Here is a 16,323-nt window from a genome sequence, read left to right as displayed (position 1 = left end):
TTGACATTGAGATAAAGTTGAAAATGCAGTTATTGTGTACATATCGTAGCAAAATGCATAATTATAATGATATATTGTATATTTGTATATTAATTTGGTATATGCATGTGTTGACTATTAGAAATCGGCATTGTAAACATTTTAAACATCAAAAAGATTGCTTTTTCGGATTTCTATTGCGTTATTATATCTTTCTTTTCAACTAATACTTGATAATCAATTTTAATTCTTCTAGGAGAAGTTTTTTCAGTCACGAAAAAAAAATGTATACATATTCTTTATCAAAAAATATCATAGTTTTTTATTAACTTGAGGATATATCTACTATATATATATATATATTGAAAAAGATTTTTTAAATTCCAAGAAAACTTCTCTCTAAAATATCTCTTGATAAATTTTAGACATTTTATATATAATACTCGATAAAGAGCAGATTCGGCTCTTAAAACGAAACACTTTTCTTCCTCTTTAACAATTTCCGTTTCATCGGCTGCATCACGAGAGTATCCAGCGGATCACCAATTTCACTGGTATCAATCAGCGAGTTGATCCTGCGCTGTCTGCCTGTTTGGCCAGCTTCCGGCTTCTCGATCGGCACTTTGGACCACTTCATCAGGAAGGTCTTGGGCTTCTTCGACTTCTCTGGCACGAGCTCCATATTGGCAATCTTGCGCGATCTATCAAGTTTCTGTGCCAGCGACATCGACTGTTCATCTTCATTGCTTTGATTATCGAACTTTGTCGCGTGTCGCTGAAACACAATATCGGCCGCCTCCAGCGTGTTCTTGGCCTTTTCAATTTCAGCGTTCAGATCGATCACGTCAAAGAAGCGATCCTGCAACAAAGTGAGTCCCCTAGATATAATAAAAATTTTTATAAAGTAAACCATATCCTTACTTCGTTGCCTGATCTATAGTTATATAGATATACAGTTATATGATCTAAAATCTAAAGTATAATAAATTGATCTTTCGCACGAATACGCTTCAGCCAATTTTTTTTTTTAAATTTAATTGCAAATTATTGATCTATTTTTTCGTCTAATTCAACCTGCATATCCCGTCTCTTGCGTCTCAATTCTGCCATATCTTCCTCGAATGCGGCAGCGGCGCGTTCTTTAATACGTCGATGATTTATTACAAAATCATCCCCGTAAGGATATTCTTGAATGGGTCGACCACGTCCGTCGATCAGGAAATCCAGCTCGTCATAGAAATCTTCACGATTTCCTGATAGATTACGGGAACCTAAAATGTTGGTAGACTCGTGTTAGAATTATTGCATTGTTAAGATAATAATAATAGTGTTAAGATAAAAATAATTTATTGTGCACCTCTTCAAGTTAAAAATAAGTAATAAATATATGATTTACTTATAATAATTTATATGTAAAGTCTCTAATTATGCTATATATAAACAAATTTTAGTGAAAAAGTGTTAGATGAATTTATTATATAAATCTAAAAAATATTATATATATAATTTTCAAGAATTAATTGTATCTATCAAAAATAAATTCTTACCTGCAAGTTTTTCTGTACAACTAGTGAGAGGTCTGCATGCGGAAAAAAGGGAAAACAACAAGATATACAATGAATAAAGGAGACGTGGAAAAATTTGTGATACACACATGTGTCATTCGGTTAAGTATACCAATATGCTTCTCGAAAAAGATTTTCAAACGAGATTTATTCATAAATAAGAAAGATGAAATATACATATATGTATGTTGAATCCGGTAAAAGTTTTGTAGATTATGTTTTTTTTCGAAAAATGTGTTTTTAAAAGTTTGCTTTACAAAATTTGCTTCCCGAAAAATAGTTCTTTGAAAACAACAATGTTTCGGAGCAGTTATGACAGAATATGATTCTTGTATCTATATATAGTAGTATATTTAATATGAGAATATAGATTTTCTAAAATGTGTCTCTTTTTCATTAGGAACAATCAACAGCTTGAACTCTCGAATCACAGATCGAGGAGCAGAGAAGCGAAAAATTATCACGATGCGAGAGATATCGTCCGAAAATATATACATATTAAATCTTGAGTAATATAATTGATGCAACATCAACAAAACTCATTCGTCGAATTTTATATAATCACAATTCAGACTAAAAATAATTTAAATAAAAATAGAACTTGTAAATCTCAATTAGAATCGAAAAAATAGTTTCCAGTGAATAAAAAATAATTTAATTTGTGATGATTAGTAAAGCTGCATATATAGTTTTTATTTTAAACCATTTAATTGTTATAGAGGAAAAAATTATGAAATTAAATATATTTTCGAAAGATGTACCTCGCATAATTAATACAATTATAATTATAGAACTGCGAAACGAACGTATGCGTTGTATCATGAAAGTATAAGCGTCAAGATATATTATATTGTCAATTAAATATGTATTATTATATTAATGCTGACATACGTTCCTTTCACGAAATCAACGGCCGCCAAGTACGCAAACGCGATCGTTATTTAATGGTGTATATATAATATATGTTGGAAAAAAATTCTATATTCGTATATTATAAAATACAACAATGTCTTATAGCAAATCGAATTACAATCGTAACATTGCATTGCAATTGAGATAGCTAAAAAGTTTAATTAAAAACATTATTGCAAAATATATATCCATATATATATATATATATATATATATATATATATATATATACTACATATATGGATATTATAATCGAATATAATTTAAACTTTATTTGACACATCTAATTTAATTATTTGAAGAACAATTTAACAAACGATAAAATTGTCCTTTTTGCATATTTCAGATTAAAATAAGAGCATTTAACATTTAAATTGAAAAAATTGCTTCTATTTCAGCTGCATTTTTCAAAAAATTAGCAATCTCTCTCTATATGATAACCACGACAAATATATATTATAATCAACAAATATATTAAAATCGGATCTCTCTCTTCCACACGGATCACAAAACAGAACTCTTCAGGGTACAATATTTATATCTGTACGACTGTAAAAGACTGTCGTGAAAATAATTAAAGTAGATCGCAAGATTCATATCTAGAAACGGACGTGCTTTTCCGCCCGTTCGGCACTGCGCACTGACACCTTCTTACTGACGGTCGACTGTTGAACGACATCAGCATCCGCGGTTTCGTTGACCAAAGCCCTGAGAGCCGCCGCTCTGCGTTCCCTCTTGGCTTGTCTATCGGCGATCTCCTCCATCTCGGACTCGAGATCATGAAGGCGCGCCTTCGTCTGCTTGGCTCGGCTGGCGGCTGCGCTGGCCGGTATCGGATCGTCGTCCTCGTTGATCAGCTTGGTCCACCTGCCGAACAAGGGCTTACCCTCGTCGCCGCGTTCGATCTCGTCGAAGAGCTTTGAGCGCCTCTTGAAACTGCTTTCGGCTTCCTCGATCGCCGTCTTGGCGCCCTTCCTGGTGGTTATCGCGTTCTCCAGAAGATCGGCGGCGCTTCTTTTGGCCTGATTCGCGGCGGTCGAAGCCTCGAGCTCGTCCTCCATGTTCATGGCCGCTACTCGGGCTCGCAAACGGCGGGTCGTCGCCGTCATCTCGTCCGCGAACTCGTCGCCCATCCTGCGACGCGCCGATATGCGCTGTCCACGGCTGTCGTAGACGGTGTCCTCGTCATCGGGGACTAGCAGGGGATCGGTTAAGTGCGGAAGTTGGGAGGCGCGGGTACGGGGGTCGAGGTCGAGGTCAGGGTCGCGGGAACCGGCGCGGGAACCGGAGAGGTCGCGCGTGCCTGCAAAAATGGATATCAGAAAAGAGCGTTGACTTGTTGTGTGAGTGGAGACGGACGATAATGAGCGATGATGGACGGTGATGAATGACGATGGGCATGTCGCCGAGAAGCAGTATCAAACGATCGAAGTTGCGTCAACGATTTCAGGTGAAAGATGGTGAAAGATTGATGAGAGATATTCATGGTGATGGAGGAGGAAAAGATGGAGAACCTCGCAAGGTCGCGCGATTCAATCAAGTCAGCTATAAATTGCGCAATCTAAAAATATATTCATTATCATTAATAAATATGTCTCTATGTCTCTATCAAGATATCATAAAATTGAAGTATTTTATTTTTACTGTGTTCTTAGGATGTAATGAATTATAACCAGTGGTGGTACTGAGGGAGGGTGCAGGTAAAACAATATTTCATTTGAAATGTTTTTATTTAAAATATCATATGTTTCACATTATATGCGATAGGTAAATATCGAGATATAAATCATTCGACTTAATCCAATTTTCTTCTGCAAAATTTTATTTCCAGCACTGGTTATAATTTAGCTTAGAATTCTAAAATATAACTTGACATTAGATGCAACAGTAATGAAAATACATTAATCATAATAATAATAACAATTTGCAGTAATATAAAAATTATAAAAAATATTGACAAGTTTTTAAATAATATAAAATATATAAAAGATATATATATATATATATATATATATATATATTTATGAGCAACCTACACATGTACCATTTATGTGTAATAAAAAAATTATGAAATAATTTTAACTATTTAATTTTGCAAAATACAATATTATGTAAAATATATATAAATATTATACATAAAATTGAAATTGCCATTACTATTATCTGTGAAATTATTGTTTGTAAAATATAATATTATGAGAGATAAGCACACCGATTACATTACATACTTCTCTACTTACAATGATTCGTCTTCGGCCAAGTAAATTTTATACCGCAGGTTGCACTTATTTTTAGCGTCATTTGAGCAAAAATAAATTTGGATGCGCATCGCATTAACAATCTGGCACATCTACAAAATACCATTAATATGACTATGCTAATAAACTAGTTGCATCTAACGTCAAGCACAACACTCATCTTCATCCTCCGCGTTACACCATCTGCGATCATTAGGAACGTACAGAGTGTCCCAGATAAGTACATAGTTGTGACAGGTAACATTGCATTTGTGTTTTCTCCTCAGCAGAAAAAATTAGAGATATAGTTTAATTATTTAGATTTTGTAAGATTATCAAATACTTATCTATCTTTTATCTTGCTACTTTTAAATGTTTTCAATTTTTAAGCCTATATAAAAGAATATCTTATGATTCTTAATCTTTAAACAATTCTTAACAATGTAAACAAAAAAAAAATACAAGTCAATCACGAATTATGACTGAAGAGAAAAATTTTCTGTAATGACAGAGTGCCCTGGTAAACTGTTTCTTTCTTTTTTTTCTAGGACATCCTGTAAGATCGAGATCCAGGAACTCTATTTTTCAGAACTCATAATTTATTGATTTCTGTGCAACCACGTATAGAGACGTAAATTTAATCGTCGGTAATTGGACGACGACTGCCAATCTTATTGCAGATGTATTACTCAAGAGGACACGTAAAATATCTTAATTATAAATCATAAATCGCCTCACTGTGTCTGTGTCGATGTGAGACGTGAATATATGTGACTATGTACATGGATGTGAATGTTCGGAAATCAACGGCAAAGGTAAAATTTCGCGATGTCAGAATCTAAATCACGAATCGGTTCTCGAGAAGCTGGCGCGTTGCAACCAGTTGATCTTGTAGATGATCGTCGCAGCAAGCGCAACCAACGTACAATAATCACATCAAAAGTTTTCGCGCAAAGACACGTGGAAATTTAGGAAACAAAACGTTTATTCAAACAAGATACATCAAGATCAAAAGACTAACTATAGACGGCAGGCAAGACAATAAAGATCGATGCACGCAAAAGGATGACATCAAAATCTAGTCAAACTATTAGAATGTGAAGACCTCGTTCGTTGATTACCAGGACAGCTAGCTTTAATCTTATCTCAAAAAGAAAATTGTGAAATGTCTCATTATTTACATATCTCTCGCTATAACTTTTCATCACAATCTATTTTAATTTATCTATAATTTTCATCTCTAATCTCTAATAGATTGGTTATTGATGTAGAAATAATGCTCATTTTGAATCCAGTATTAAATTTATTTCTAATGTATATTGTATTGAATATATAATAAATATATGTTACATATTTAGAATTTCAGCAGGAAAATCCTGTTGGAATTAAATGATAAATACTTTGCTTTATACACGTATCTGCGAATATTAAATAAAATAATTTTTTTTCTATATGTTTTTTTCATATCATATCTCTTTTTATTAATATAGATCTTACTTAACGGCGAGACAAATCCTGGGCAACGATTCTCCATTCACATCCTAATCTCAAGCTCTGCATCATGATTCCTCTGATCACGAAATAGATCGAGGATGATCGAGGCGATGTCAAATCGAGTAATCACAATTGACAATATCTTGCCGCGAAGTAGATCGATCATGCGAGTCGTGGAAATAGGGACGAGACGGGGGCAGGATGGAAGGGAAGGAAGGAAGAAGGGTAAGAGTTTCTCTCTCAAGTATTTGATTTGCATAGCGAATATCTATTTAGCGCGAGCCTCATCGACAATCTCTCGAAGAGGATCTGGCAAGTCTTTTTGCAACACTCCTTCAAAACCACTTCGGAAAACGACTGAACGGGTTACCGATGTCGCTATGGCGCGCCGCGATCTCGTCGGCTATAGAGTTTCTCGGCTCCGGGAACAACGGCCGCGAGCTATACTTCCGGTCTAGGTGGTCGACCATGGGCTTGTAATAAGACTCGCCCTTGTCGTAGTTGCTGCCGTAGATGAACGTGCGCGGCCTGCTAAGGATTGGCCTCGACATCTCGGTTAGGCTGTCTTTCTGTTATCTGCAAATTAGACACACGCTGCACTGTGATCTTCCGTATATGAAATTACGAGGAGAAGAGGATAAGATTTATAGAAGAAGAGAAGGAATATATATGATATCTTCAAAACGATTCTGGTTAATAGAACACTTTAAAGTTAAATCACATTTTAGAGCAAACATGAGAAAGATTAAATGAAATAATTGACCTAGATGCAGAATGAATACGATAATCGCCGACAAAAGAATCGATAAAAAGTTATACTAGTTATTATAAGAGGACAATAAAAAATTGCATTATTTTTAATTATTGCTCAATCATATTTTTATCAAGTATTCTTTTTATAAAATATTTTTACAATTACTTTTCCTATTAAACCGAATATTTCCAAAATACTCCAATTAATTAATTTAATATCGACTAGGATTGATATCTCGCGTATAGCAGTATTATTATTTAATATAAAGTTCTAATTCTGACGTTCTGACGAATGTTTCAATTATGTCCCACCCACGTGGAACTAAAAAATACTGAAAATCAAACTCCGCTAGAGTAGGACACGTGCCGATTCGAGATCCTCTCTTGCTCCTCTCTCGCCGTTCTCCACGTGGCTTCCAAGAGACGCAGGTTATACCGCGTGTAACAAAAGTCCGATGAATTCTCTCTTGATGGTTTAGCGTTTAGCTAGTCATCGTCGGCAAACTGGAGCGAGCGACTGTACCGCCGATTGAAAATAGCCCGTGTCTAATTTGGTGCCCGTGAACTGAACTGGCACGGCGCACACGAGGCCCGGGCTAACACAGCCTCCCTGAATACGAGGCGTGAATCCCTGAGCACCTACTCTCCCCTTCTTCAGGGCCGACTTTTGCGTCTGTGTTCGCGGTAAGAGTCACAGGCGTGATCTAAACGAGTGATTTTAATTATCATGTTTTCAGCCTCTAGCTCTGAGATTAGAGCTCAGAGTGGCAAGATCCACGAGCTACTTACATTGCTTGTTCTTGATTAAATCGATTTTTAATTAAAACACACACGCACACAATAACGTCGTAATTTTGTCATCGTAAATTTTCAACCTCAGATTGAAGATTAATGTTCCTCGACCGCCTCGGCCCACATCTTTTGTTTCGAAATTATTTTCAAGTCGTGAGGCTGCAGCCACATTGGAATAAGAGATATATTATTACGAATGTAGGCTAATGAGAGAGCGCTATACGTCGGCCAATTTATTTTTGTTGACTATTAAATTATCGAGGAGCTATACTAAATAGAGAATTTCTTAGATATAGCCGTAAATAAATTAATAGTGTTCATTTTTTGTGCTCGAGTATTCGCTTAAGCGAAGAGATCAAATTTGTTACAGTTCCAAAAAGTTAGTCAGACTAAACAAAGAGATTTAATGACAAGTTCGTAATTACAACTAATTAAAACTAGCTTGCAGATTTCAGAAAAAAAGATCCAAGCTGAATAAAAAGAAATGTAAATATTTTGTCATTTTACTCTTTAAAAATGTGTACATATATTTTTTAAAATAATTAAAGGTATAAGATAAAATTGAACTTATAAAAACTATTCGATTTATATACTCGTTTAAGTTTATTTTTTTCTTATTTAATTTTATTTGACAATAAGTATAAAACTATGACTTTCAATTTTGAATATTAGCAAGTTTTAAAATTAATCCGTGAAAATTTTCAACACTTTAACATCTTTATAAAGCGACACGACGAAAACGCGGCGCGATGGAACTCTTTTGATAAATGATGGTTCTTAGACACCGGCAGATTTATTTATCCATTTACATGTACAATACACAAGGAAATGCGCATTTTTGCTGGCTCGAGGGTATCACGGATCATCGACACAAATATATCCAATAATAAACGGTCGTTCGAAATAAGCATTACGTCTCTCGCGACGCGTCGGAAATAAATTCACAGCTCGGAATAAACAGTGAAAATGATATCGACGCTGGTACATCCTTCCTCGATAAAATACGCTTTTCCGTCGAATTGCACGTGCCAAAAGACGACAAGTTATAGCCGGCTTCTTTCAATTAAATTATTTGCTCGACTTAATTGGCATGTACATACATGTCTGGCTTACGTCCGCTAAGAAAGTAGCTATGATTTAGAACGTATCGGCTCATTACTCAATCGTTCGTTCATGCATCCTTAATATCTTACTATGCGCGATGTATAGCCATCATGTTTATACATTTTAAGTCGCGCGATCATTCAGAAAAGTCATGAGCATGTGAGAACAACATCTATATATTATATTTAAGAAAAAAATTCATATCATTGATTTAAAGTTAGATTTAAAGTTAAGATTCGAAATAATAAGTATAATATTAAAATAAATATATCAAATAATAATAATATAAAATTAAGGAAATCAATATTATAAAAAATTAAATTTAATAATTTAATAAACTCTTTGCCAAAGACAAACATGTAAAGAACACTAAAAATAAAATATGGCATAACATACGCGATTGCAAACAACAATATATATATAAGTATAGAAATAGAAATAAATTGATTAGACTGCATTACAGACATTTACAAATTGAAAGGCATAGTAAATTCTTGGATTTTATTAAATATAATTTAATTACAGTATTTAGGTATATATAACTTAATATAAAAAAATATGCTCAGAGACAAATTTTTATATTAAATTATAATAAATATATCAAAATACTGTATTTATTATATATATTATATTTAAGTACTATAATGATTAATATTTTTTTCATTTGTAAAATCACACTAAACGACTAAGTTTGTTAAAGACTCCGCATTTTCGACTAAAAATTACGATCACACAAATAATAACGAAATTACGACGCTATTAAGTGACAACCAGGACAATACATGAAAGATTTTGGCCCGCGTTATTAGTGAAACGATAACGAGCGATGAATTATCCCGGATTCTTCATTAAAACTCACTTTATATACGCGATACCGTGTAGAAAGCGTCGGCGGCAGTGAAACAGATCAACGACAGGCCCGACGCGCACAAATGCGATTATGAGTTACTCACAGCGGATATAATGTCAACTGTTTTAGATTCTGACTCAGCAACTAAAACCCCGCTAGATCCTCATGCAAATTATTCAATCCCCGAATTTTCGCCTAGACTGGTGAACTTAAATATATCGCCGCCAATTGCGCCGCCTTATTCTTGTATCAATGTGCAAGAGATATCGAATATCCATATATGTATCACGTAGAAAAAGACTGCCAATGCAATGAAAATTTAATAGTCTCATAAATAATTTTTGATAAAAAATATATTAAATCTATTATTAATTTTTAATTGCGATAGAGAGTACTGTAATGTAACGTTTTCGTAATTTTAAAAGCACAACATTTGAAAATAATATTTAATTTTTATTCAATAATGCTATCAATATTTTATGATAGCATTATTAATTTAATTATGCTAAAAATGTCTTACCTATAAATGCGTCGATTAATTATCAATTTCACATAATCGAAATTTAGCACAAAGTAATAATATTAAAGTAAACGTATACTTTTATGAAAATGTGTGTGTGTGTCTTATTTAATAATCTGCAAACTATCAAATAACGTACAATCACAATTAATAAATTATTAATAAATAATTGTTAACGTAAAATATTATTATGCATATATACAAAAAATATTTATTATATCGCATTAATTATTACTTGACAACGTGTATATGTGTATATTATTAATTTTATAGAATTTATATATATTTATATATATATATTATTAATTTATATATATTATATATATATATTTAACGCGTTTTGCGAAAAATTGTACGAAATCAAATTTTTAGTCAGTAAAAACAGCACTCATGGTGTCAGACCGCGTTATTTCTCTCTCGTTGCGTAAGCCCGCCAAATTTAGCTGGTACAGACGGCACTTAAAAACGGTGATATCGATTACCAAATAATGCCCGCGCATATAATCAACACCATAGTTTCACGATAATAAGTTACTACACTTTTAAACGTAATATTATTTTTTATTTAATTATTGATGTCTTTTATATTACTAGTGTTAATACCGGTAACATAATATTGTCGTGTTTTGAATTAATTAATGTCATTTTGATTAATTTTATTAGATTTAATTGCACTTTGTGATATTATGAATATCATTTATACACTCTAGAAAACACATGAGCGTTTCAAGATTATAAAAAAAAATGCATTTTAATATTTAAAAAGTATGTAATGTTAATGAGATTTGTGCAAAATAATAATTAATTATTGCTTGGTTAACTTAATTACATTCGCGCGAGAATTATATAGATATATTTTGTTTGATCAATTGTTAAAAAAGAAGCAAATATTTCGTATGTATGAGATTAAGTATATATAGTTGCAGAGCATCCTAATCGTATGATTATAATTTATAATTTAATTATGATAAATGATGCCTTGTGATGTAGCACTCTATTAACGATGCCAACCGATTACGAACGCAAATGGCATACAATGAATGCTGTTAATTTCGTTCACTATGTAAACGATACATCATTCCATTGCATCACAATTGTGAGAGCCAGAGATAAATCTGTTATATATGCACACAATAGAATATACGTTCAATAGATTAAAGCACGAAAAAAATTAATTTCAGAGAAAATTATATTTTAATTTCAAGAATTTACACTAATTTTTGCGATAACTAATTTTTAATAATACGAGATAAAAATACGGGAAAAAAATTTACGTAGAAAAATCGTTCTGATATCGATGTTTTTGCGACATAATACACTCTGTAATAGAGATTTGCGACAGATCTTCGAAAGGAGAAGATCGCGCACTATCGACGATCTGTACACGTGCTACGCGTCCGGGTAATTGATTGAAACGATCGATTTTTTTTCCTCGAGTCGAAAATCGCGGCGCGAAAATCGAGATGCCCTTACCTAAAACGATCGTCACGATGTGTTATCCCTCAGGATGCTGTTTCCTCGAAAGTAGCGGCGCGACTCCCACATCGTCGTCTCGACGTCCGAATTATTTCCCACTCTCTCCCGCGGCTCTCCCTCTATCTTCTCCTGCTAGTAATTCGGATTTGCGGCCATGTAGCTGAAGAGTTCCCCGATAGGAAACCAACGCATAACGGGTGACCGATACTTACGTCGGCATGGTGACCACATGGCAAACAAATATGAATTACACCCGAAGCAGTAGCCGCAATCGTCATCTGACGTTGATCGCGATCCTTTTCTCGACGTTTGCGAACGCGTTCAACGTAAATAATGAGGTACTCGAGTACTGGGAACCAAGTTCGTGTAAGTACGACGAGTACTTCGATACACTTTCCTTGTCCTGCTCGCAATGCAACTCCAGCAAGAATCTCGAACCAGCCGCGAATCGTAAGTTCATGAAAATTTTTTCTCGAGATTATTATATATTTAATTTTTATTTTTACTCTGCTAGGCTTGCGATGTGTGTGCGACAAATTCAGCAGGACGATCGGTTTCGAGAACGGAAATCCTCTTTGTGCCATCTGCGGTGCTAACATGACAGTGACCGCCGATGGAGGAGACTGTATCCTGCACGCAAATGCAACGTGCAAATGTTCTACGAACCAAATAAAATGTAATTTTGACAATTTCTCTTTTTCTAATCTTTCATTATTTTTAATTAACTTATTTTTTTAAATCACAAATTAAGATCGACATAATTTTAATTAAAGAAGATAGTTATAGTAGTATTTCTCTCTCACTGTTATTTTGTTATTCAGCAAATAAATTTTATAATTTTTGTCCTATTGTTTGCAGTGGACAGAAATATTAATGGCGTGCTGCTGGATGCTGTACTTTGTGTAACATGCGTCCAAGGTACATATCCATCTCCCGACTGTTCCAAATGTTTGCCGTGTGACAGCCGCGAATATAGCGGTCACGTTAATTGTGTATGTCCAAGCGCAACGCACATAAGATTACGAAATTATTGTCTACATAAGGATGACGTGACAGATTGGCCGGATATCAGAAACACATACTTGATGAAATTTCGAAGCGAAAGCGTAGATAGCTACTATTTGAGAAGCGAATTGCAAATAGCAGTGCATCTGTGCAAGGTACACAATATATAAAAGATTTAAACTTTCTTAAAAATATTAAAGTGATAATAATGATTATATATATTGTGCATAAATCATTAACGCGCGTATTATATTTATATAATAATAATAATTTTATAACACTCTTAATAATTTTTTTCTTTTTTTTAGAAAAAAGATAGAATGGCATGTGAACATTTGTCAAATATATGCGCCTTGACTCTTTACAGTGACGGTATAGCTTGCATGTTTTTTATGCATACACCTATGGCGCCTGTATGGTTGTTTTACAGTAAACAGAACACCATAGCAATAATGAATAACACGAAAATATCCGAGAGATACAGTCTCAAAAAAGAAGATAATGTACAGTATATAAATGTGCACATATTTTACGATTATATATATATATATATATATATATATATATAATTTTTTAAAAATTGTTTATTGTGTACATTTTTAGAGCAGCACCCTGGATTTCACAATCGCAAGATTTGCGTTGAATGGCGAATTCTTATCAATAGGCAGACCGACTCTGCCTTGTCAACTTTTGAGAAACGTAAGATTTGGTGTAAATTTCAAGAAGAAATGCAGGACCACCGCTGCTGAATTATTGAACGCACAAATAGAATTACTGTCTCCTTATTTAGTGTTTAAAGAGGACAATAAATCTTTTATACATGCATTGCCCGTGATTATTAAATCGGCAGATCAGGTAAAATTATAATACATTACATTTTAATAATAATTATAATAATAACCAAAGGTTTTTAAATATATTTCTTTGCAGAATATTAAGGAAGTTTTACGACAGCAGCTGGTTCGAAAGTTCTTTTTAGTCGACAATGTAAGCGGTTTCAAAGCATTACCAATATTTATGAACAGTAGATTCACGAAAGCGCCAGAGCTCTCCGTGCTTCGATACATGAAATCTCTGACTATTTTGTAAGTAATTTTCATTTATAGAAAGTTTATAGAAAACGCTTTCTATAAACAATCGGAAAATAATGAAAATTTCTTTTTTTCAGAGTGAACGTTCAAAGTGGAAAAGATTATGGTAAAATCTTTGCGCCCTTTTTGATTGTGGAATACGATGAATTGACATATCAAGATTTTCTCGACAACTCCGATGTTGTGATAGATTACAAAGTTACATTTATATTAAAGGATAACGATATAGATTATAATGTTGAGGTAAAAAAAAATTATAGCAATTAAAGAAATGCGATTCTCTCTCTATTGCATTATTCTCTCTCTATATTTCTTTTTTTATATTTAAAAAAATATATCTTTTAGATAGCTATTGGAGTACTGACAGGAATAGCTTTGATATTTTCCAGCATCAAAGCGTGGAATTACTATAAGTGGAATTACAATGGCAATCTCAGTATAGCAGTTTTATTATGGTTCTTAATCTATGCTATGGGCGCGATTGGAAATATGATTACTTTCGTGTGTATCAGCGTGTGTATATATCTATTTGTTTTTTACAAAGGCCAAACTGTACCGTATATTCTACTTCCCGATGAAGACAGTGAAAAAAGAATCCGAACATACATTACTATAGCGTTCAGTTTTAAAGTAAGTAACGTGATATTTCTATGTACATGAAATTGATAAAAAAAAAAAAAAATTTTTCTATTCTATATGCAAAAAAAGACAAAAAAATAAAAACAGTTTAATAAAATATATAAAATTTTGATAATATTAATCTGCAATATTTTTTTAAAATCTTAGATTATAGAGATGATAGGATTCGTCTATCAACATTGGGGTTTGAATATATTTTTCATCGACTGGGAACAACCGAGGACGATACACAAAGAATCAAAGTACGATTCTCCGCATACCTCTCTACGGAAATTATACTCCAACAGATTTCCGAGGGGTGAAGGCAAATCCTCGAGAATCACGTCGGACATGATCGCGTCCAAGCGAAAGAGAAGATCGCGCAAAACAGAATCGGACAGAAACGCAAGCCCGAGCGAGACATCAAAGTCCTCTTCGATTGAGAAATATACGCCGGATTTCTCTTCCGTCTATTCGCTCGCGAGATCTCCCTTGCGGGAGACGAACGAGCACAGCTACGTGCATAATTTTCCGATCAGCGTTTGGAGAACCTACTTTGTTGCGAACGAGTGGTGCAAATTACAAACCAGAAGAAAAATAAACGTGGCTCTCCAGTCGATTTATACCCTGTGTATTTTACAGGTCTTAAACATGACATTTTAAACGACATTTTCGCGTTTGTCGCACGAGAGGTTTCGTGAAATGATATTACGTTCGCGTGTCTTATTTTAGATATTCGACTTGGAATCGTGGATGCTGGCTGTACCGGAATCGACCGCCGTGGATAAATCTTCCGAAGCGAACGATAGTTTTACTTTACGATATGCGATTTGCACGTTCGTATATACGTTCGTATATTTCGCACAATGGTTAATCCGCGTTACGTTTTACGAAAGGTACATCAGAAACAGACTGCAAAAGTTTGTAGACCTATGTTCGGTCGCGAACATCAGCATGTTCATCATGGCGCACAATTATTACGGTTTTTACATCCATGGAAGGTAATTAAAAAAAAAAAAAAAAAAGATGTCAATTGCAAAATGAAACATGATGAAAGAGATGTAATCAATATTTGTTACTTTGATAGATCGGTACATGGATTCGCGGACACTGATCTTCTTACTCTGATAAGCGATTTGAAAAAGGAGGAAGATAATTTATGCGCACACAGAGGTCTGGTACCCGGCACAACCGATCAGACTTTTATAGTATCATTGACCCAGTCATTTAAATCTTTGTACGATCAATTCATGAGACAAAAGGATAATGTATGTTCCAGATTGTTACAAAAAAAAAAAATTAAAGATAGTTTTTCTATTTTTTTACATAAGAATGTTGTGCATTTTGTAGATAATTTATTATTATGCATTTAATATCTATTATGTATTTTTTCACAGGAAAGCATAGGAATTTTAAAAGGGAGTAATTCCCCTTCTAAAAATTGGAAACAATTATCGGAAATCAGATCAAAAGTGAGATTGTTCCTAATGCAATTTCTGGATCATTATTCGGAAAATGAAGATTATATAATCAAGGAACAACATATATTAGAGAAAATATGTGATATTCTTTTCGTAAATGCCAAAGATAAATCCGTCTTCTATATTGGTAATGCAAATTATCAATCTCTGATAATGAAAAAATGAATATAATTATTTTTAGTGGCAATTTTATTGCAGATAACAATTATTCCTTCAACAAAGTGATACTTTACGGAAACGAATGGCTACTGGCGACATTCGAGATCACTGTATTTGCCTTTCTTTTGGCAATGTACAATTCTTACATTTTCGCTTGCGTAACGACAGTTCTTGTATCGCAATTATTCCTAATAGCTATCAAATGTAATATTAAAAGAAATCTGTGTAACAAATCGTTACTGGATAAAAGATTCCTAATGTAACCATGAAGATTTTATAAATAATAT

At 33.6% G+C, this 16,323-nt stretch overlaps 3 protein-coding genes across 4 annotated transcripts; 1 reads left to right on the top strand and 2 right to left on the bottom strand.

The window, feature by feature from the left end:
• Window positions 1–161: 161 nt before the first annotated feature.
• LOC145938377 (uncharacterized) lies at window positions 162–1,661 on the bottom strand. Its single transcript, XM_083041922.1, has 3 exons — window positions 1,527–1,661; window positions 1,054–1,250; window positions 162–838 (listed from the first exon to the last, which is right to left on the bottom strand). Exons 1-3 carry the CDS (start codon window positions 1,633–1,635, stop codon window positions 446–448), a joined length of 699 nt encoding a protein of 232 aa, XP_082898048.1. The 5' UTR covers window positions 1,636–1,661; the 3' UTR covers window positions 162–445.
• An 11-nt stretch (window positions 1,662–1,672) lies between these two features.
• Window positions 1,673–11,914, bottom strand: LOC145938374 (uncharacterized). Of its 2 annotated transcripts, none has more exons than XM_083041919.1 (3): window positions 11,680–11,914; window positions 6,558–6,763; window positions 1,673–3,759 (listed from the first exon to the last, which is right to left on the bottom strand). In XM_083041919.1, the coding sequence occupies exons 2-3, from the start codon at window positions 6,736–6,738 to the stop codon at window positions 3,056–3,058; spliced, it is 885 nt and encodes a 294-aa protein (XP_082898045.1). In that variant the 5' UTR covers window positions 6,739–6,763; window positions 11,680–11,914; the 3' UTR covers window positions 1,673–3,055. The 2 variants fall into 2 exon arrangements, with proteins under 2 accessions (XP_082898045.1, XP_082898046.1); XM_083041920.1 differs by lacking the exon at window positions 11,680–11,914 and adding an exon at window positions 9,696–10,011.
• On the top strand, window positions 11,896–16,312 carry LOC145938373 (meckelin). Its single transcript, XM_083041918.1, has 13 exons — window positions 11,896–12,132; window positions 12,197–12,358; window positions 12,541–12,842; window positions 12,996–13,190; window positions 13,291–13,542; window positions 13,618–13,772; window positions 13,856–14,021; window positions 14,124–14,408; window positions 14,565–15,038; window positions 15,129–15,397; window positions 15,484–15,664; window positions 15,794–16,004; window positions 16,076–16,312. The coding sequence occupies exons 1-13, from the start codon at window positions 11,901–11,903 to the stop codon at window positions 16,297–16,299; spliced, it is 3,108 nt and encodes a 1,035-aa protein (XP_082898044.1). The 5' UTR covers window positions 11,896–11,900; the 3' UTR covers window positions 16,300–16,312.
• Window positions 16,313–16,323: the final 11 nt, after the last annotated feature.

Source organism: Prenolepis imparis, unplaced genomic scaffold, assembly GCF_030444845.1.
Source record: "Prenolepis imparis isolate NDT839.2.m4 unplaced genomic scaffold, iyPreImpa1.0 SCAF_7, whole genome shotgun sequence".
NCBI lineage: Eukaryota > Metazoa > Arthropoda > Insecta > Hymenoptera > Formicidae > Prenolepis > Prenolepis imparis.
Note: the sequence above shows the minus strand (reverse complement) of the source record. Positions and strands in the feature narration are given on the sequence as shown.

What these genes read in the sequence shown, in the direction of transcription:
- LOC145938373 (XM_083041918.1), top strand. Translation starts at nt 11,901, where the DNA reads ATGGTGACCACATGGCAAACAAATATGAATTACACCCGAAGCAGTAGC. An exon ending in TTCTACGAACCAAATAAAAT is followed by an intron (nt 12,359 to 12,540) that starts GTAATTTTGACA and finishes TATTGTTTGCAG; the next exon opens with TGGACAGAAATATTAATGGC. An exon ending in ATGAAATCTCTGACTATTTT is followed by an intron (nt 13,773 to 13,855) that starts GTAAGTAATTTT and finishes TCTTTTTTTCAG; the next exon opens with AGTGAACGTTCAAAGTGGAA.
- LOC145938374 (XM_083041919.1), bottom strand. Translation starts at nt 6,738, where the DNA reads ATGTCGAGGCCAATCCTTAGCAGGCCGCGCACGTTCATCTACGGCAGC. An exon ending in GGCGCGCCATAGCGACATCG is followed by an intron (nt 3,760 to 6,557) that starts GTAACCCGTTCA and finishes CCATTTTTGCAG; the next exon opens with GCACGCGCGACCTCTCCGGT.
- LOC145938377 (XM_083041922.1), bottom strand. Translation starts at nt 1,635, where the DNA reads ATGTGTGTATCACAAATTTTTCCACGTCTCCTTTATTCATTGTATATC. An exon ending in TTGTACAGAAAAACTTGCAG is followed by an intron (nt 1,251 to 1,526) that starts GTAAGAATTTAT and finishes CCAACATTTTAG; the next exon opens with GTTCCCGTAATCTATCAGGA. An exon ending in GCAAGAGACGGGATATGCAG is followed by an intron (nt 839 to 1,053) that starts GTTGAATTAGAC and finishes ACTTTGTTGCAG; the next exon opens with GATCGCTTCTTTGACGTGAT.